The sequence below is a fragment of the Elephantulus edwardii genome, unplaced genomic scaffold (assembly GCF_000299155.1).
Source record: "Elephantulus edwardii isolate Elephantulus edwardi_28Jun2011 unplaced genomic scaffold, EleEdw1.0 scaffold00004, whole genome shotgun sequence".
In the NCBI taxonomy this organism is placed as follows: Eukaryota; Metazoa; Chordata; class Mammalia; order Macroscelidea; family Macroscelididae; genus Elephantulus; species Elephantulus edwardii.
This window is the reverse complement of record NW_006399754.1, coordinates 2,945,672-2,968,239: the sequence shown is the minus strand read 5'-3', so window position 1 is coordinate 2,968,239 and position 22,568 is coordinate 2,945,672. Positions and strand designations below refer to the sequence as shown.

The window sequence follows — 22,568 nt, the reverse complement described above, 5'->3', positions numbered from 1 at the left end:
GGTTCCAATCAAATGGCAATCTGAGTGTTAAAAACTGTTAAGCATATCAAGAAACTCATACACAAGCGGGTTTTTTAATAGAGATCTATACAGAAGAAAGGAGTGATTAATGTGCTTGGGGAAGAGCTGCAATTACAGAAGTGGCCCATTTATCTCAGTAAGTTATTGAATTAGCATCTTACATCCTTTAATTCTCACAAATTTTATAAAGGAGATGTGCTTTATTATCTTTTTGGTATATCAAGAAGTTGAAGCATAGAGGTTAAATGACTTGGCATAAGGAACCAAGCAGGCAGATTCGAGTGCTGATGAAGACAGTAGAAGGCATGTCTGCCAAAGCACCAACTCCATGGTCTTGTGTAGAGCCAAACAGACCAGTGTGGTTGAGGCACTGCCGGGAGGTTGCACAGACACATGGTAGGATATGTGGCAGGCAAGTTAGGCTGAACAGACTTGACTAGCTTGTATATTCATGTCCAAAATGGAAACTTCCAAACTAGAAAAACCTCTTTATTATTATGTGTGTGTGTGCCGTCAAATCAGATCTGACTGGTACAGGAGATTGTCTCTCCTTCTCCAGTAGAGCATCTGGTGGATTTGAACCGTGTACCTTTGAGATTGCAGTGCAGCTTCTTGCCACAAGGCCACCAGAGCTCCCCAAAAAACCTAACTCTAACAGCTAATTTATTTCCTGTTCTGAGCTTGTTCTGGAATGATGGTAGTCTCTGGGTTCAGAGTTTTGTTCACAGCAAGGGCTTGTGGTGTCTTCATCCTTTCAAAGATGTAGCATTCCATTTTGTCTTCAGAGGATGCTGTTCTTGTGCTGACCAGACGAAAGCCTTCCTTTAGTAAAGTATCCATCAATAAGCCAAGGACATTAGCTCCATTGGCCAATTTTCGATTATCAGGTTTTATAGAAACATACCTAGGAAACATATACAAAAATATTAAAGAACCAGCTATTTAGTGATTAATAGTAAATATATAAATTTGAGTTACCACCTCAAAGGCTGGCATCAGATTTCTAAGACTATTTACAAGCCCAAATCAGTAACTTTAGGGTAGAAGCTTTACAGATACCTAATTCTAATTCCATACTGAAATTATCATTTCAATGTATGTAATTCTATCAGTAAGTAGTACCTGGCTTAAGTTTCTCTTATTTAATCCTATCATGTCCCATTTTGAGGAATGAAATTTCTGACATAAAAGAACCTAAAAAGGTAGCAATTTTTAGTCAATAACTATGAAGAGCACACATAGGGGGTTTAGATAGTACGATGGAGTCAAAATGGCAGAACCTACTGTCAGGGAAAATCTACAGAACAAAATACCTCATTCAAGAAAACATGGACCTCTCCAGAGTACTGAAAAACAGTGTCTGTCTGGAGACTAAGGTACACGTGATCCAGGCCATTGTCTTTGCAATTATTTGGCTTTGCTGTAAGTCAGAAAGCTGGACAATGAATAGGGATGACAGGAGAATTGATGCCTTTGAGCTGTGGTGCTGAAGAAGAGTATTTAATATACCATGGACTGCTAGAACAAACAAGTTCATCCTGGAGAGGCTGCTCCTTGGAGGCAACTGTTCTGAAGATTCGTCTGACATACTTTGGACATGCTGCAAGGCAGGATCAGTCCTTGGAGAGGGACGTTATGCTTGGGAGGGTGGAGGGACGTTGTAGAAGAGGAAGACCCTCAATGAGATGGATTGATTCAGTGACTGGGGTAAGGGGGGTAGCTGTGTCAGACACAATAAGGTTGGCTCAGGATAGAGCAGGGTTCACAGCTGTTGTACATACAAACACGACTCAACAGCACATAATGAACTTATTTATAGTCAAAGTAGCCAAGGGTGTCATGGGCTATGTAAACTGTTAATCAATAGTTTAAATTCACCAGACGTGTCAAGTAGAAAGATGCAGCAGTGTTCTCCTGTGAGGACTTACAGCCTAGGAAATGTTAATGGAGGGTTGCTATGTGTTGGAATCCACTTGATAGCAGTGGGATAAATAGTCTTCAATAACAATATAACATACAGTTAGTTCTATTTTATGCCATCAAAGATATATCTGTTTTCCCACCATATGTTTATGATATGTGAAGAAAAGACTAGCTGAAATTAGTTACAGGCAGCAATATTTGTAAAGAACAATAGTAAAATATAAGCTTTATCTACAAAGCACATCTCAAAAAAGTTTATTATGTTTGATACAGTTTTTAACATCAATAAATCATTCCGTTTAACCCAACCTCCAGATCTTGATTGTATTCCTTAAACATCTGTCAAAGAGAAAAATATTAACAGAACATCTCACAAAAGAATTAAAATATAAACAGTATGTAATAGATGATAACAAAGTGATAAACACCTGTAAGAAATCAAAACAATCTTGGAGATAATACAGGTTTAGTTCTAGATAACTGCAATAAAGCAAATCACTAATTGGGGTAGTGTGTGTGTGTGTCCCTGCTTATGGGTTTACACTATATTGTAATTTGAAGTGTGAAGTAACATTATGTTAAGTTTGCAGTATTTCAAGAATTATCAAAATGTGGCAGGGAAAGGAAGTGAGTGAATGTTGTTGGCAGATGGCACCTATACATCCATATGGTTGCCACAACCTTTAGTGACTGAGGTAATGGGAGGTAGGTGTGTCAGACAGTAAGATTGGCACGGGATAGAGCTGGGTTTAGGGCTGTTGTTCATCAGGTCACTATGAGTCACAGGCAACTCGATGGACCTAACATCTACAAAGTGCAGTAAAATGACATATGCTTATACTTGATTCCCTATGAAGCCAAATTGAAAATTATCATAGTAGTAGAAAAAAAGAGGAAACCAATGGGAAATAGATAAACCTATTTTTAAAATGTACAAGGCGCTGTCTCATGTCAAGAACCAATCTGTGTGTCCAACTAAGCAATGGTGCATTCCACTCTGCTTTTAATTGCCTCCCTGTTTTTAACTAGACTTATGCTACTGTTTATTTTAATAAACCCTTCTTCCTTGCTTCCTTAAATAAATGTACAACACACTTTCCATTTGAAACACAAAGGAAAGTCAGAATAAATACAAGAGACTTTAGAATCTTGTGATGTTAATTTTATCTTGATAACATGGGACCACAAGAATGTCCCATCTACAAGATTCATGCCAGATATGTCTAGTGCTAGGAACTTGTCTTTTACCTGGCAAAATCATATCCGTGGAATAAACTGAACAGCTATCTGTTCAGACTGTTCCAAGTTATTCAGGCTAACCCACACTTTTTACCTTCCAAAAACATCTGAACAGATAGGTGGAGACCAGAGTGTGATCAATATACAGAAAGGACTGCTACAGGCAGTTATAGCTTGCACCATTTCTTAAGAGAGCAACTAATAACAAAAGAGAAATCACTTGGCACTGTGGCTATATGAAAGAATCTTATTTTTCAGGATTGTAATAATTTCTCTAAAAGCTTAATTTTTAATGAATACTGAACATTTCCAGGGTTTTTTTTCCCCTTCCTAGCATGTTTCTTCTAAAAAAATCAATGACACTTTTCCTTAGTTTTTAACTTTTTTAATACAATCTTCAAGACACAGTAAAAATTTAGGAAAGCAGAAAACTAATCATTTATCTTCTGCTTGTGTTAATGCCCCACCAATGAAAATGTATTCAGAGAGTTATCTTAAAAGAGTGAGATAAAGTCCTTGGTTTTATTATCTCTGGCTTTCTTTTTTCCCAGAAACTTTGTTTGGAAGGTCAGGAAATTATAAAACTGTTAAAAAGTAATTTTCATACAGAGTTATCCTGCCCAGTGTTTTCCAGTTTGTTAGAAAACAGGGCCATGGGTGTGCTGTGGAAGAAGTGGACACTCTTTCCTCGTTGTTAGTGCTGTGTCCAGAGGGCCCACAACAGGGACTGGCTTTTTGTCCCTTCCTAAAAATGGAAGCCAGCTATAATACAACCCAAAGCCATTTTTAAAGGAAGAAGTTGCCCAGGAGAGCAAAGCAAAGGGGAGGAGGGGTGATCTGGTTGCAACTCAGAAGCAACTATCTATTATACTGACAAAACTCAAAACCCAAATGCTTTGCTGTCAAGGTTATCCTAGTTTTTTGAGTGCTGAAATAGTAAAAATCCAGTGCTATATAAACCATGACCCTATATGGTTACTGTGGTAGAACTTGCCCCTAAGTTTCTCAAGACTATAGTCTTTTGGTTCCCAGCCAAGCACTTAAAACACCACACCAGGGTTTCTGAGGTTTTAACAGGATCTCAGAATTGATATGGAATAGATGCCCTCAAGGATGTTAAAAAGAGGTGAAAGGACAAAATATCAACACATCACAGCCTGAAAGACAGACACATATATGTAGAACATATATATACACACATACATAGAATATATATATACACACACACAATGAAAAAGACTTCAGAGGCAAACTTGAACCTTTATTATACCAAACAAAGATTCTTAAGGGTAAGGGAGTGCCTCATTCCTAATCCAGATTCATTAGCTATGAAATAGGACTTTGTAAAACTTTCCTGCCACAATTTGTCCATTCTCTCAGGAGCATCTTCATCCTTGGTTCTCATACAGTAACAATAAGTACACCCTTATTCTGTCTAATTATAACCCAAATCCACTGGTTGGCCCCTAACTTTTGAGTGGTTATTTTTTCAGAAGTTTTTGGTATGAGAACCTCTCATTTTTAAGGGAAAAAACAAATGCTACAGAAGATAGTGAAAAATAATAAAATACCTGATTCCAGTTTGGTTGTCAGATGTGCTGAGAGAGCCACACTGGAAAACAAGATCATGGTAAGAAGGTCTTTGTGGAGGCAGTGGAAGTAGGGTCATCTGAGGGAGAGAATTAGTACTCCAGGAAGGTTGCTCTAGAAACACTGTAATCTTCTCAGTTAGCATCTCAATTGTTTTGCTGCAAGAGCCAAATATTCTGAAAAAAGCTTGAGTGTTTCGGCATAAGAAGTGCACCTCCAACAGCACAGGTTTTGCATGTAGTAGTTCTTGGTTTAAGAGATCAACCAGAGAATCAAGTTCATAGAAAACAGCCTCTCTCTGAAGCCTAAAGTAGTCTGAAAAGTCAGTAGGTAGTAAAAGCTGTTGAGTTCTCAAAAAATCCAATATAAAACTAAATAAAATACCATCTCTGTCCACAAATATTTGATCAGCAACTGTCTTGAATTCTTGGTCTTTGCCATCTAACATTCGTGCTAATCGAGAAGCAGGAAACTGCTTTATAGTAGACACCCTTGTTGTATAGACTTTCCCTCCCACATTCAAAGTGACCAGCTCCTGACTACTCATTCCTCCCTTGTTTCCAGCTAGAGGCTACAAACTATCAGCCACAGACTCCAAAGTTTGTAAAACCACCTGTATCCATAAATGTTCACTCATAATATGATTAAGAAACAGAGGGGGATGAAATAAAAACCTGACCTAAATTTCCAGGTAACTATTACAAAGCAAATAGTGTAACCATAGTTGTATTTGCAAAGGTGAGTTGCTTAGGGATTGTACACAAAATGAAAGGACCAACAAATGAGGCACAGAATAGTATTTAAGGAAAACAGCTAATGTATCTGAACAGAGGTCAAATAGATCCCTTTTTCCCATTACAGTGATTAGTTATAAAAATTAACTCTATACATATGAATAAAACAAAAAACCAAACAAAACTGGGAACAAGAAAACAGCCCTCAACCCAGACCACTTATGTGTGACCCCTGTGAGGTAAGCAGCACCCATCACTTTACACCAACACTGTGTTAGAGTCTAGTCTTTCAAATCCTATTCTACTTAATGGACTTTCAAAACTATGTCTGGTTCCACAAAAGAAAAAAAGACTAGAAAGTGATTCTAAGATAAGGGCTATTTTTTTTCTCACCTGAATTCTAAGCAAGGTGAAAAAAATTAAGTCATTTTATTCTGTGATAATCTTATGGTAACAGATAACACACCACTATAGCTAATTAATAGCTGCTTCATCTGTTATCAAATTAGTATCACATTTCTTTAAAAATACAAAAGTGTATTGGTTGTACAATAACTCCAACACTTAGCTGCCAGTAAGAAAGGGGGCTTTCTCATGTCCTCCTCTTAATACATGTTAAAACTTTTTTCCTTTGCATACAGCCTACCTAACAATTCCAGGTGTTCCTTTGGTGATAAATTTACAAGTACTAACAGGGAAAAGTTAGGCTCAAAAACTATCCCTCCTAAAAATATAAACGTAAGAAAAACTTTTTTTTTTTTAACATTAGATTTATATTTTGGCAATGATGGGATCAACCCTGTTGGGGTCAGGGAGAAATCATCAATCCTGCCACATCTTCAAATTATCTTTAAGAATATTCACTTTTAAACCATGTCATTAATAAAGTCTTAAATCATATGTTCTTTCACTTCCCAGTTTTATCACTATGTAAACACAACTCATATTGGTGGGAGGGGGCTTACTTCAAAAGCACTTTCTTAAAAAAAGGAGGCACAAGACTGCACTACTATACATTTTCATCATGTATACTACTAAACTGAACAGGTCATTATTTTTTAACTGAATGTTTCTGAAGGAGATACTAGTATCATGACCAAATCTTAACTACCACTCCACGTTTTAGCACATCATTACTATCAAAGGACAGAGAATTGTTTATTTTAAACAGATTTTATAATAGTTTATATTTGCACACAAATTCTGCCACATTGTTCAGCACCATCAAAGTATAATTCTTGACTTTTTCACTGAAAATGAAAATCCCATCTGTCATCTGTTCCCAGTAAAAAACTGATCGTTCTAAAAAATCAGCTGATTTAGTAAGATAGCAGGAACTGAAGTTTGAGAGATGTTCTTTCCAAGCTGTAAATTCATCAAATACTGACCATTCCAAGGACATGGCAGGACCAACGGAGATGAGAAGGCCAAGCAGGAGGAGGCCTACAAATAACTGATAAAAGCTCCAAGGAATCTTGCTAATGAAAGTGCCAGTGTCTTGAGGCAGGGAGAGTTTATCCACATCTACTAGTTTTATATCTTCCCACTGACTGGTATCAAAATTCTTCATTAAAGGGTTTGTGGGCAAATTAGAGGGAGGTAAAGGCGTTTCCTTAATTACTTTGATTTTCTCTCTGAATTCCTGCATTTGTTGCAGAAATATAATGGGTTCTGACACATCTTTGAAAGCTTCAGCAATGTTAAAAGCCATTCGTTGCTCCTGTAAGATGGTGTTGAGTTTGTTTATTTCTGGATCATAGGATTGCATCACTGCAAGTTTCATGGTCTCAAAATCAGACAAGATTTCATTCTTCTTTTGATCCAGTGTGTGTTGTAATTTCTCAAAAAACTCCTTCACTTTATCTGAATCTTTAGTCAGTAACTGTAGGGATTTTCTCTTGCTCGTTTCCAAGGTATCCAAGCGAGAAAGAGCATCTCCACGCCGCCAGGTTTCAAAACTCTGGAAGAGAGACTCAAAGGCATTCCTTTCCTTTGCATAGGCATCTTCAATAGAACAGAAGACATGCTTGGTATGGTCACCACGAGTAGCACAGATGCCACAGATCAGCTGCATGTCAGTCAGGCAGAAAATGTTCAGAGGCTGCCCCAGGTGTCCTTTGCACACTGGCATTTTGGGAGAGATCTTGATTTTGTTATATTTTTCCACAATACCCTTCAAGGAGTAATTGACCTGCAGGCTGTTGACTCCAGTAGCTGAAGTTTCCTTGCGGCAGGTGGGACACTTGAATGGAGCTGGTCTCCAAAGTGAATTTCGCACATTCCCCTCTAAGAGCCCTTCCAAACATTTTTTGCAGAAGTTGTGTGAACAGGGCAAGACCCGGGGATCATCAAACAGACTGCAACAAATTGGACACGTGAGATCCTCTTCAAGCAGCTCCATCACATCCTACCAAAGGAAAAAAAAAAGATGATTTTACTCCAGTAATCCCCTCTACCAGGACCTGTGGAGTGAGAAAAGGTTACCTTTGTTGGCATTAGAAATGATCAAAAGTGATCAGCCAAACAAAAGAAATGAGTGACAAATTTAGGAAGAGAATGTAAACCAAAGCAGGTATGATCCACTGAGACCAGAACACACTCATTAGTAGGGCAGCCCATACACAAGGCCTTTGTCTGGACTTTTCCAACAACAGTCTTTGGCTGAGGGAGAGTTAGGACTAGGACAACTGCAAGTTGAGCCAGCCGGACCCCACTGATTGTTTAAAACAGAGAGCTGACTACCAGCTACCAGAAACAAAGCTAGTCAGTGTCTGAATAGAATGAGTTCTTTACTCTAGGCCCACAAATATAAATGGTATGCTATTTAAAAGAAAGAAGCAGAGAAATACAAATTCAAGCATGTACTCAGGAATTGGCATATTTTTCTATTTTAAAGTCAAGATTATAATTACCAAAAATCCTAAGTGAAAAGACTTGAAACTCACTGCTCCCTAGAGGATTAATGATAGATTCTTTTTAAGTCCAGAAAGTCATCAGAATCTTCCTGTTTTATCCAGAACATCATTCTCATCATGTGACAGGCAGAAATCTAGGTTTCCCAAGATTCCTTCAGGGCACCCATGAGTCAAAACTATTTCCATCATATTAAGATGTTACATGCTTTTGTACCATGTTGACTTCTGCACTGATGATACAGAAGTAATTGTAGGTAAACAGCTGCTAAGTTGTGTATTGTAGAGTCAGAACTGACCCATAGCTGACCCTCAGGCAGGAGGAGATTGCCCATCCTTCTCCCACGGAGCAGCTGTTGGCCTTGAACTACATACCTTAGGGTTTGCAGTGCAGCTTCTTGCTACTAAGCCACAGAGCCTTAAGAACAAAGCAAAACCAAAGGGGGGAAAAATGCAAAACCATGTACAGCACCAGAATGAGACAGTAGTCACTGTATTCTCCACCACATACTCCAAACAGGATTAAGGGTGAAGCAATACAATAAAAATTAGTTTTACTAAATCTCAATCCTTGAGTAAGATCTAGGTCTTCCTATTATTTCAAGTTAACAAATCAAAGTACACAAAAATCTTATACCTACTTGCAGATACTGTCTGGAGCAAAACTTGGTAACACAGAACTGTAAGCTGAATCAGCCACTTTCTGATATGAACACTATTTGTAAAGACTATGATTATTCACTTGCCTTACAGTTTCTAGGTAATAAACAAAATGAAACCTCTCAAAGCAAGGAAAACAACTGACATAACTGTCTGCACAAGATAAAAATGGAGGGGTTTTTTTAAATGACCATTTTGGAGAACTATCTGTCACTGTGAACTGTGAGCTTCCCATTAATTAAAGCCTTTCCATGGAGACACTGGTGATAATAACAAATATGTTTTCTTGGGAGGATGATGTACAGTGAAATAACTGATTTGGCAATCTGTATAACCTTTACTATTTTTTTCAAATTGCCTCATAGTTACAAATCACACCTGGGTACAAAACTCAAAGATTAAAAAACAAACTGAAAGGCTCAACTGACTTCAGCCTCCATACTGTAACTAATCTTTAAGACTACAATTTGTTTCAGTTTGAATATAGTATGAAAAAAGAGTTGTAGGACAGTCTAGTATTACCCCTCCCTTTAACAGCTATGTAATTGTGAGTGGGCATATTTTCTTTACTTTTTGAAACCAACAAAAGCCAGAAACTGTGTAAGTACGAAATCTGTCCTTATTGATTCTCCATTAAAACAAGCAACAGAAAAACAGTAAAAAGCCTCCATCCTGCCAAATGTTGAAAGTTGTGAGAACCAGAAAAATGAAACAGTTCTATTGAGTTTCAGCTCTCAAAAGATTTAACTGCAAATAGTTTTTATTGCAGAAAAATTCAAGCTGTCATCTATTAAACCACTGCCTTAAGAGCTCAATGAGGAATGCCACTCAACTTTTATTTTTTTAAAAGTATTTTCTTAAATTATGCTTATATGAGTTTATTAATATTTTAATGAGATAATTTTTAACTTACCCCTAATACAGTAAGTTATCTATAGGCAAAAGCCACATAAAGAAATGTTCTTGGGATCTTCAATTTTAAGAATAAAGGAATCAATCCTGAGGCTGATTTTTTGAGATCTTTGACCTTAATCTAGAAAATACCATTTCTAAATGCTGATTTATCTTAAAATCATCTCCTCTGCCCCCAAAAGCTTTAAAACCAAACACTGTTACTATTTCTTAATCCATTTACTCAGAAGTGTGTACAGATGTTACAAATAGTTAAAAACTCAGCTATTAACTGAAAGGTTGGTGGTTCAAGTTCACCTGCTAAATCAACCATTCCTGGGTATATGTCCAAGACTTTAAAGGAGAGACTCAAACAAGACTTGTACAGAAATGATTACTGCAGTACTATTAACAAAAATCAGATGTGGAAACAACCTAAATGCCTATAAACAGAAGAACAGATGGATCAACAATGTGGTATATATATATATAAATAAAATGGACTACTCAGCTATGAGGAGAAATGAAGTCCTGATACATTCTACTGTACACATAAAGCTTGAGAACATGCCGAAGTCAAAAGAAATTATTCACAAAAGGATTCATACTTGTATGGCCTTATATAAAATAAAACAAGAGCAGACAATTGTATAGATAAAAGGTTTGTAAGTTACCAGAGGTAGAAAGGAGATGAAGGAAAAGGAGGCTACTTGCTTCTGGAATACTGAATTACAGCTGCCCATCAAGAACCACATTAGGTAAGGGCACAGCAGCACAGCCAATTGTATTAAGTGCTGTCAGTAAGTTGTACACCTATAAAAACGGGAAAAAAGAAGCTGCTGAGGCTGCTTATGTAGAAACACACATTTTCTGGGGTTTGGTTCCTCGCTCTGGAGGTTTACAATCATGGTTTCATGGGACATCCCACTTAAATGGCCTAACAACATGTCCAGTATTTCCACTAGGCAAAAGCATAGTGCCTAAGGTCTTAAAAGCTTGCAGACAGCCACTGAGGGCACAATTTCTATGGAAGCAATAGAGTTTGGAATGGAAGAAGTATCAAGAATGGCAAGAGGAAATGAATGTGTGGCTAATTGTCTCCCTTGCTAGGAGACTAACAAAACTGGATAGGAAAATGCAGAACAAAATTTCTGGGACCATGGATGTGGAATGAAACTACTGTCTTGAGATAACCTTCAAGCAAAAATAATCCCTACAGAGAAGCTGCACTGCAATCCCAGAGGTACATGGTTTGAATCCACCAGATGCTCTGCTGGAGAAAGGGGGGAGCAATGTCCTCCTGTACCAGTCAGATCCGATTTGACTGTACACACACAAAAGTAGTAAAATAATAAAAAAACCCCTCTATTAATAACCTTAAAATTACACAGTAATTTAGCTTTACAAGTTAAAAATGTTTGTTTTGAATATTTAAGAACTATATAAAAGCAAACTGACAACAGAAACTCAAAAGATTAGACAGGAATTTTAGGGGGCAGTGAATTTATATTAACGGACAACTAAAATGGCCAAACTCACTTGGCATTTCTTAAGCTAAGGGAACTAAAGAACAAATTGAAGCCTCGAGTTGTAATACTTAAGGATGCTATGGGAAGAATATTAAATTATCCAGAAAGCATTAAAAGAAGATGGAAGGAGTATACAGAGAATTGGCTGACAAAGAAGAATTTCATAAAACCACTTATGATCAAGAGGCAATGGTGAAGGAGGAGGACGTTCAAGCTGCTCTGAAGGAACTAGAAAAACAAAGCACCAGGAACTGACGACATACCAACTAATGTATTTCAACAAACATGCTGTCCTGAACATGCTCACAGGTTGTGCAAAAAAAATCTGCAGGACAACTTGCCTGGCCAACTAGCTAGAAGAGATCCCTATTTATTCCTATCCAAAAAAAGGTGATCCAACAGAGTAGAAATTATCAAACAATATCACTAATATCACACAAACAAAATCCTTCTGATGATTACCCAAAAATGCCTGCAACAACAGTACATTAACAGCTGGATATAGATGAGGCCATTGCATTAGAGACATTATCCCTAATGTCAAATGGTTCCTGGCTGAAAGCAAAAAGAAATGACTGTGTGCTTCACTGACTATGCAAAGGCATTTGACTGTGTGGATCACAATAAATGTGGTTAACCTTGAGAAGAATGGGAATCCCAGAACACTTGACTATACTCATGCAAAACCTGTACTTGGACCAGGAAGCAGTCATCAGAAAAGAACAAACACTGCATGGTTCAAAATTAGAAAAGTGTGTCATGGACACGTCTTATCTCCATACCTTTTCAATCTATATGTGGAACAGATCATTCAAGAGGCTGGACTTTCTGAGGAGGAGTGTGGCATCAAAATTGGAGGAAGACTCATCAACAACCTACGTTATGCAGAGGATACAACCTTCCTTGCTTGCCAAAACTGAAGAGGACCTGAAGCATTTGTAGCAGAAGGTCAAAGACTGTAGACTTCAACATGGATTGAAGGTTAACATCAAGAAGACAAAGATTCTCACCATTGGGCCAATTGGCAGCACCGCAATAGATGGCGTAGAGATTGAGGCTGTTAAAAATTTCAGCTTGCTTGGCTCCACAATCAACACTCTTGGCACCAGCAGTCAGGAAATCAAAAGATGCATTGGGGAAGTCTGCTGTCAGGGACCTTTCCAGAGTGCCCAGGAGCAAGGATGTCAGGTTCACCTGATCCAGGCCATGGTCTTTCCAATTACTTGCTATGCATCAGAGCTGGACAATGATAGAAGAATGGATGCCTGTGAGTTGTGATGCTGGAGAAGAGTAATGAACATACCATTGACCACTAGGAGAACAACAGATCCGTCCTGGAGACGATGAAACCAGGCTGCTCCCTGGAGGCAAGGATTCTGAGGTTCTGTCTCACACACTTTGGACACGTGGCCAGAAAGGACCAATCCTTAGATAAGACATCATGCTTGGAAGAGTGGAGGTACAGCGCAGGAGAAGACGACCCTGGATAAGATGGATTGACATGATAACTGGGGCAATGGAATTGGGTTTCAGAGTCAGTGAGACTGGCTAGGGCAGGTTTCAGAGCTGCCATACACTGGGTCATACTATGAGTTGTACGCAGGCGACTTGACGGCACAAAACAACAAGCAAGAACACAAAATAGGAGGGTAAGAATAACAGCACAACTCAAAGAATGTAATTAAGGCTAGTGAAATGGCTAAACTGGTGTTATGTTTTGTTGTGACTATTTCAAACAACACACAAAATTAAGTATAACAGAAAAGAAATGAAAGCCCTGTGGAGTTGTACTCTGACACTTCATGAGGTGAAATACACTCAGGGTTATGAATTGGAACTGACAACTGGTTTAGACAGACATAGCACCAAAAGAAAATGGATCAAATAATCTCTAGACCATTTTACATTCAAACAAAAATACTTTGCATTAATCTCAAGAATTTTTTTAGCTATAATCTGAAAGACAATATTTAAAAGATAAATTACATTTGCAAAACTAATTTATGATTTATATTAAGTTAGCATGTATATTTTATATTTATAATCAAACAAAGTATGATTTCACCTCAAATTTAGTGCAGTTATGTAAAGAAAATTTTCTGAAAATTGTGACAAGTAATCACAAAACCTTTTAAAAAATGCATTGGGCAAAGAATGGCTATATAAAATGGCTATAGACCGTGTGTGCTCCTTAAAAGGTTCTCAAGCAACGGTAAAACATTCCGATTCTCTAGGAACAGAGGAGGTAAACATGACTCTCCCAACTGTGTCATGTTCTACTTTACCACATCCATTGCTCAATCATCTTGCACCTCAGGATTCTAGACAAAAGATTTCTGAGTAGGTAACAGAAACAGGAAAGCAGTGGAGAAAGCATTCAATAAACCAATAAAATAAGTAATAAGAACAAGAAGATGGAATGAGAGGGAGAGGAAGGGGGGGAAAAAATAGACACCCAAAGCAGGCATTCAAATATGACCAAAAATGAAAAGAGATTTACTATATAGAAGAAAAGTTCCACACCAAGAAATTATGAATAATTTGTCATCCCAAACTCTGGTGCCATAGTCCATAGGGAGTTGCACTGTTAATCCAAAATTCACACCCCTGTGGCCCAACTTGTTCGTAGGACAAAGAATGCACAATCTTCCTCCATGAGATTTACAAGCTTGGAAACCCAGTGGAAGGTCAGCTATGATTCGTTCTAACTTGGTGGTAATGTGAGCAAGATCCTCCCTCTGAGACTTTTCTTTCTTGGCTACTTTCCCTCAATATACAAGCAGATTTCTAAAACCAAACTTCACTACTGTTCACTGTTTAGAACAATTAACAACTGTCAACTGTATAAAGGCAAATGAATTCCTAATATTTATGTCTTCCTTTGAATTTTAAAAAATGTCATTCTAGTAAAATACTCTAGTTTTCCATTTGGACCGTAAGTAGAGAATTCAGTGACTTTATCAGATTCATCATATTGTGCTACCAGCACTATTATCCGTTCCTGGAAGTTTTACATCATTCCAAACCAACTCAACACCCCTTCAGCGTAACTCTCACTTCCTATCCCCACAACTCTGGTAACCACTGAAAAAACTTTGGTTTCTATTTGGCTATTACAGAAATTTCATATAAGTGGCATCTTTAAATATTATTGCTGAATGCAAGAAAATTATTTGAGAGCCCAGAAATCTATTTTCCACAAATCAAAAAATTCCTAAATTGTTTTATACCAACAATTAAAGAACAATGAATATATACTTTAGAGCTCCAGGGAGTTAGTTCTTGGAGGCGTGGTGGGGAAAGTTTTGCTGCCAATCAAAGGAAAATGATAAGGGAAAATGATGGACAGTTCCCGCTCATGAAATTTACAGCATCTAAAAACCCACTGAAGGGAGGTCTGGTGGCCTAGTGGCAAGAAGCTACAATGCAACCCCAGAGGTTAAGCAGTTCAAATCCGCCATATGCTCTGCTGGAGAAGGAGGAGCAATCTCCTCCTGTACCAACCAGTCAGATCCAATTTGATGGTACACACGAAAAATAATAAAAATAAAATAAAAACCATTAAAGGGTCAGCTATGAGTCAATTTTGTCTCAACAGCACATAACAAGTAGGCTCTAGAATTTACTTAGAACAAAATCTGCTTTATGTGGTTATGAATTTTGATAAATACAAAAATTGTATTAACTATGACTATGTTTCTTTTTTAAATAGTTACCTGCCCTCAAGGAAGAAAAAAAAACTGCTTTATAAACCTATTTTGAATGAGTACATAACAGTCTCTACAAATGAAAAAATATGCAAAAGCCAATATACATAAAATATAAGTCACATAAAATAGATGTAAGAGCTGATTGTGTATAGCCTTCCTCCTCCTAGGAAAAGCTTTGTTTTTAAATGGTCAGCCCAGGATTACACTGAAAAAGGTGCTCATTCATTGACTTAACAATTCACTTTCTCATTATATTAGAAAAAGCAGCTTTCCAACAGCTTTCTGATTAAACATTCAATTCCAATGGCTGTTAGCATTACTTATTTTTAAATCCATTTGTATTAGGCAGCAGCCAATATAAGACACTTTGTATCCTAAACAGTCAAACTGCACTGATACTTAAACTAAATCTCCATTCTGCTTTGAGAGGTTATCTTTGGATTTAGGAACTGCAAAGCAATACCTCCAAGTCATCTAACTAGATAGCAAATACTACAACTGTCACTCAACAGAAGAACAAAGGAAATTATGCTAAACTCTACTAAATGGAAAACCACTAATCTGATCTTAGAAACAAAAAGACTCCTCTTTTTGTAATCACTTCTTCTCACCAAACTTAAAGTCATTTTCTAGATTTTATTTTAGAACATGATCTAGTAATGCTTTCCTGAAACTTAGCAAGGGTCTACTTAACAACTACTCAATGCAGGTAGAAAAATGCAAAGCTATTTATTGTAGTGTTCTTTTACATTTTCTGTATGTTTGAAACCTTTCATGAGAAAAAGGTAGAGGGACAGGTGACTATAATGGAAGCCAGTTCTAACAAAATCATATTGACTTGAAAGATTTTCAAAAATAACACTTCAGAAACATTAAATTATGATAAGCTTCACAAAGAGCTTAATCTGCTACAGTACTACTGTTTCAGACTTTGTAAAATAGTTGTCAAACTGGAAGTCTGTAGATCAGGCCTGGTTTCTAGAAATCTGACAAGTTATGTGCTTCTCAGTCTAACAAACTACTTATGTAGATTACAGTTTCTCTCATTTCTACAAGTGCTATGAAAGACATAGAACATATGAAAATATGCAGTTTTTGTTTTAAATACTCTATTGCACTTCAGTCTGGCTTTAAGACTATCCCATGACTTAACATGGACAAGTGAGGTTAAGAACAGATAAGATTTCAGATATAATTTCATAAGGAATACAGCTCACTATGGAACACCCCTATGTTGTCGTCAATGTTTCGTGCTGTCCAGTCACCTGCAACTCACAGCGACCCTGTGTACAACAGCTCTGAAGCCTGCCCTGTCCTGAGCCAGTGTCACGACTTTGACATACCTACCCCCACTGCCCCGGTTGCTGTATCAATGCATCTCATCGACGGTTTTCTGCTCCTGCACTGTCCCTCCACCATTCCAAGCATGATATTCTTCTCCAAGGATACCACGTGGCTCTAGCCCACCTGCCCAAAGTATGTGAGATGGAACTTCAAAATCCTAGTCTCCAAGGAGAAACTTGGTTTCACTCTTTTCAACACAGACCCAAAAGTAGGAATGCAGCCTTCCCCAAATAGAAAAATCTGCACATAACTTACAGTGGACCCTGGAACAACACAGGCTTGAACTTTGAGGGGCCACAGCTACAGCTGTGAGATCAAGTGTGGCAGAATCTGCTTTGTGACTCTAATGAGCAGTTGGTCCTGTTTATAATTTACTGTTCACTAGGAAATGGTTGCATGACATTTTAAGCAGATACCTTCAATGCCTGAGCTCACCAAAACAGCAACAGGAAAATGAGTGCACCTGTGTGTTCAAGAGTGAACTGTAGGAACACAAACATATACAGCATCTAATAATTACATGATCTTCAAAAGTATATGCATATTAAGTACTATCTTTTCTGCCATTAGCCTAGACTGAATAAAGATTCTGCCCCACTGCCATCCTCTGCCAACTATCTCTCTCTCTAGGTTTCCTAACAAGTAGGGGGGAAAGTTAAAGCTAGAACACAAGGTCCACATGCTCAAAGAAGTTCCTAAAGGGTTGCTGGACTCAGCAGTTTCTTCTCTGCCTCACTGTCTGGCCTTGACTCTTTCCTTCGTTATTGTTTGTTCTTTAACTTGTCTTCTCCAAGCTGTTTCACAGAGGACAATCTTTTCATTTCCTCCCATTCTTAATCCATCATCCTCCTCTTCATATTTTTTTCTCCATTTCCTGTGTCACTTGATAATCACTTAAGACAGGAGTGTGTCATTTCATAGCATTAAATCAACAGGACTATCGGATACCAGCTAAATAAGAAATCTCCATCTCAGTAGACCTCAAAAGGTATTATTAATCCCATTCACCCTTAACCCAGATTCTATCACTTTGCATGAGTGTCTCAATTTGAGGGAAAAATGCACATCAACTAAATTATAGACTATCAAACAGCTATTTCAAAATTCTACATCCCCCTAGTCAATAATAATGTGACCCACATATTTTTATCTTTACCTGTTAGAGTTGGAATTAAATAAGCCAAAATTACTGATTCTACCAAGGTTTTATGAGCCAGAAATCCTGGATTTCTTTGATGTCAAATAAATGTAAATAGTTTAAATGAAGGCAGCAAATTTTCATCCTGAAAACAAATTATTTTCTTTTATAACATAAGCTTGGCAAGCACTGACCTATTAAGTTATTATCCCCAATAGGCTGGTATTTATTAAAAGTTTCCATCACATAACTTTGTATATGAGGTTCATTCCAGCTTTCATTATATATAGTTCAAACATTCAGAAGCAGGCTCACTATGTTTATCTAGACAAGATTTACACATTATCTAAAACTAGTTTCACGTTGAAGTGGGCATTTAGTATGTATTTGCTAAGTACCTACAAGCTAAAAAGATCTTACTTCAGACCACTACTAGCATTGCAACTGCTATCAGCAAGGTCATTTTGTTCAGTATGAAATGATGCTGCTGGTAGTTGCCACCATGCTCTTTCTTCTAAGTAAATCTTGTATCAAGTAGGAAACTAATTATGCTTGACCTTAAGCAGATTTAAGTTGGCTGTTTTACACGCTTCTGCTCTGTTGGCACTGCCTAGCAAATATTCAGGGAGGAAAAAAAGGAAAAAGTCCTCAGAGTTTTACATAGGGAGGCAGGCTCCTGGCCAAGCTGGAGAGACAATGGTGCTTATGCCACAAAGACCAGACAGTAATTCAAATTACCAATACGTTCAGCTTTTCCTTAAAAACTCATCTAGAAATTTCACACTCTGTGAATTTGCTTTATAGGAGGCAGGAGTGAAGTGTAACTCCTTTGTATATTAAAGGACACCTGTATTTCATAACTGTTTTGAGAAGTGGGTACACACTATTCTTACAGCACCAGACAATCTTAAAGAGTACCAGCAGTCAAAGTAATGGTGACATCTCTCATGAGTCACAGAAATGGATAAGTCAACAATCTAATGGCATTTTAAAGAAGAAAATAAAAACTAAAACGCAATTCCTAAACTCAGAACTTCAGAGCATTTACAAAAGTAATAAATATCTATTTAAAAACATAAAGTTCATCCTCCTGAGGGCTGGGTGTTCTCTGCAATTAGCTTTTTTATAAAAATATTTTTCTTAAATTATAAAAATAATCTGTGCTCATTATCATCATTTTGGTGGATTTCCTCCTCTTTCTGTGTGTACAGCACATTCATTAAAAATCAAAATAGGCAATTTTGTATCCTTTTACACTTTCCTCCATTTAGTGGAGAGGGTCTATTTCTTATTTTCTTTCTTACTGAACATTTATTTGCCTGGTATTGGAACATTTAAATTAATCCCATGTTCAAGTTTTAGCCCCCCCCCCCCTGATTATTTCCTCACACAGTGTCAGTCTGAGGAAGTAATCACAAGGTGCCAAGAATAGGAGGGTTTTTACAGCCTTTAGAAAGATTCAAAGTTTCCCTCTAGAAGGGAAAATTCATGTCATTTTATGAATTCTAACCAATAACATGTCTCAAACTCCACGCAGCTCCAGTAGGAGCAGAACCAGACTTCCACAGACCTTAGTAAAAACAAGTAGCAAGCCACATTTGTTATCCTTCCTATCCCAGAATAAGACAGTTAACAAAGTATCCAAATGTGTATTACCAATGTATGTACTGGAAGTATATGGCAGTAAAAGGTATAGGACAGGAATAAAGCAGAAGAACCAGGCTTAAAAACATCTAGCTACACACTTAACTTTAGGAAAACCAAGATTCAAAAAAACCTTGAGACTCTTCAATCATACATAGCATAGTACCAGAGTCCCAATCCCTACACAATGCTAAGGCACTGACTGAAAAGTCAGTAAATAAGTCAGTCTTCTCTTCTGTAGAGTCAAGACATTTAATCAGGAGCTGTCTAAAATCCCTTCTAAAAATTTCATGTTGTCCCCTCACCCCATATTAAGTTGTAATAGGCTCTCTAACGAAGGACTAGGCCTATCTCTGAAGACTCAGATTCAAGTTATCACTTTTATCTCTCATTCAATGAGGATATTTATACTATTTAGTGATGGTGAGGTTAAATAACGTGTGACAATTCTGTAACCTATTAAATTATATAAAGGTTAACTGTCTTACAACTTAAATACATGTATATTACAGTAATTGTGTAATTATAAATATACATTTTAAAACGTTAGCACATGTTAACTAAGAAAAGGTCCTCTGAGAGTGAGTTGACCCTTGAATATTTCAAGGGAGGCAGGGCAAAGCAAGTGGTCAAAAGAAACCTCACGGCCTTCAAGTTGGGACAGACTTATAGCCAACCATCCAAATGGTTTTCAGAAGCTATAAACTGTATGAACAGAGTCTGTCCATCTTTCTACCTCAGAGTAGCTGGTAGATTCAAACTGCCTGCCTTAGGATTGGCAGTGCAACTCCTTACACTAGGCCACCAGAGCTCCTTAAAGCAGGTGAAGTTGTTCTTGGATGCCACCACAACTCACAGCAACCCACGAACAACAGACTTGAACCCTGCCCTATCCTGTGCCATCCTCAACATAGATGTGTTGATACACTTGAGCCCACAGTCACTGTGCCCATTCGTCCTGTTCAGGGTCTTCCTCTTTCCTTGACCCTCCACCAGTCCAAGTGTGGTATCTTTTTGCAGGGATTGGCCCCTCCAAACCACACGCTGCCCAGAGTATGTGAGACGAAGTTTCACCATCTTTGTCTCCAAGGAGGATTTTGGTTGCACTTGATTGATGTTCTCAATCACTTTTATGAAGATGGGTTTATATGAACAAAAAAAAACTTTCTGGCAGAAATAAGACCAAATAAAGGATGAATGAACTACCCAGTGTTACTGAAGGATACTAGGAAGATTTAGTAGTTAGTATGAAAAGACAGTATTTTAGGGAAAATCAGCTCAAAGAAATCTATGTTCTCATTGTGCAAGAAAGCAATAAAACCATTTAATCAACAGCACCATCAGGTTCTACCAGTGAATATAAACAATTACACTTAACATGTCCCATTATTTAAAGATCTCTAGTGTCAAGTTCCTATCTACCTAGTAACCTGACAATTTATCAGGTTCAAGAGAAGGGACAGAAAAAAAAATGGTGCCCATACTTTTCTTTGAAATCTGGTGGCCGAGTGGTGAGGAGCCTAACTGCCAACCCAAAGGTACGTGGTTCAAATCCACTGTTGCGCCAAGGGACAAAGAGGGGCAATTTCCTCCTGTGCTATTTACAGCCCTGGAAAACCCACTGGAGGGTCAGCTAGGAGTCAGTGCCAATTCAAAGGCAGCTAAGAACTAGTGATTCTGACTCCAAGTGATCTTCTATCAGGTCTTCTAAGGCTCTAAATCTTTACTGCTCATTTCCCATAGAGGGGAGCGCTGATGGTCTAGTGTTAAGCAGCTGTACTGCAATCCCAAAGGCACCTGTTTCGAATCCACCAGTTGTTCCACAGGGGGAAAAGATCGGCTGTTTCCTCTTCCAGTGCAGTTTACAGCCTTGGAAAATTCAAGGGAGAGTCAGCTATGAGTCAGTTCCGACCTGAGGACACAAATAACATCAACTTCCATGTAAATGCTGGTGGATCCAAACTGCTGACCTTATGGTTAGCAGGCTGATACTTTATCCACTAGGTCACCAAAGCTGCTTCCTTTGGAAACAATGTGAAGTGCTCTCAAGTTGGAACTGACTCATAACTGACCATCCAGCAAGTCTTCAGGCAGTAAAATGCAGAGGAGGAGGAGACTGCCATCTTTTTTTCCTTACGGAGCAGCTGACAGATTCCAAACATGTGCCTCTGAACTGGCAGCATAACTCCTAACTACTAGACCCCAGAGTTCCTGCTCTTTGGAGATAATAAATGCCAAATGCCTATTTCTCCTCACTCCATCACTACCCAATGTGATGTAGGGATGCTACTTAAGTTTTTATGGTTTTCAAGGTTATAATCTAGGCCAGGCCCTTTCTCCCTTTGGAGCCACACCTTTCAAGTCCTCCTCCAGGATTCCTTATCAGTTACCATATAAGGAATTTCAAAAACAAAGGGAACATCCAAGTATAGGTTTTGAGTTCTGACATACTGTGAGAAATTTTATCGCTTTGAGAACTGAGTGAGGATATAAATACATATTCTACATAGACAAGGATCCTGAGCCTTAAAGGTGAACTGGTGTCGCCATGGTTAAAGCACTAGACTATTAGTCAAAGTAGGCTGCGACCCAACAGCCGCTCAGTGCAGTGGAAGAAAAGCAAAGAAGTCTGCCGCCTTTAATGTAGTCTCTGCCCTTCAGGGTTAAGACGTGGGAATCCACTCAACAGCTAGGAATCCATTCAGCGGGCCTGGGATTTGGGTTTGGGGCCTAAAAAAAGCAGGTGGGATTTGATTGGGGGTGTGTGAGAGAGGGAGGGAGGGAGGGAGAGAGGGAAGAGACTGGTATTATCATACCTCTGTTTCCTGGGAGCAGGTATATTTGACAGGATTACTCTCTTCTAGGCCAAGGCGACCAGGTGGTTTGACGTTGTAACTGACTGTTAAACTAGAGGTTACTGCAAAGGAAAGAGAATAAAAAGCAGGCGTTACGCATTTATTTACACAGGCTCGAAACACCGACCCATTCTCTCAATCACTCCCACATGCTGTCCGGGCTGCGAGCACCTGGATGGCGCCCTTTGTACCTTCGAGTCTGTTTAGGGCGCCCTCGCCCGGCACTGGCCTCCTCCCCGCGCTCCGCTCTCTGTGCGCGGGTTCATGCTCCCCGTTTCCTTTCCAGACGGACCCCACGCGCCGGCAAAGGAGCGGGGTCCCCGGAACCCCGGGAGGTCGCCCAGCGCCCCACGGCCGCGCCCGCCGGGTCCGCTGTGC

The 22,568-nt window shown here is 38.5% G+C and overlaps 2 protein-coding genes across 2 annotated transcripts; both read right to left on the bottom strand.

Moving 5' to 3' along the window:
• Positions 1-684: 684 nt before the first annotated feature.
• KCNRG (potassium channel regulator) lies at positions 685-5,320 on the bottom strand. The gene is made up of 2 exons (XM_006879512.1): positions 4,755-5,320; positions 685-925 (listed from the first exon to the last, which is right to left on the bottom strand). Exons 1-2 carry the CDS (start codon positions 5,318-5,320, stop codon positions 685-687), a joined length of 807 nt encoding a protein of 268 aa, XP_006879574.1.
• Positions 5,321-6,675: 1,355 nt separating this feature from the next.
• Positions 6,676-7,913, bottom strand: TRIM13 (tripartite motif containing 13). The gene has a single exon (XM_006879511.1). The coding sequence runs from the start codon at positions 7,906-7,908 to the stop codon at positions 6,682-6,684; it is 1,227 nt and encodes a 408-aa protein (XP_006879573.1). The 5' UTR covers positions 7,909-7,913; the 3' UTR covers positions 6,676-6,681.
• Between the last annotated feature and the right edge of the window lie 14,655 nt (positions 7,914-22,568).

Coding starts and splice junctions, on each gene's coding strand:
- KCNRG (XM_006879512.1), bottom strand. CDS start 5,320: ATGAGTAGTCAGGAGCTGGTCACTTTGAATGTGGGAGGGAAAGTCTAT. Junction 926..4,754: donor GACAACCAAACTGGAATCAG/GTATTTTATTAT, acceptor TATGTTTCCTAG/GTATGTTTCTATAAAACCTG.
- TRIM13 (XM_006879511.1), bottom strand. CDS start 7,908: ATGGAGCTGCTTGAAGAGGATCTCACGTGTCCAATTTGTTGCAGTCTG.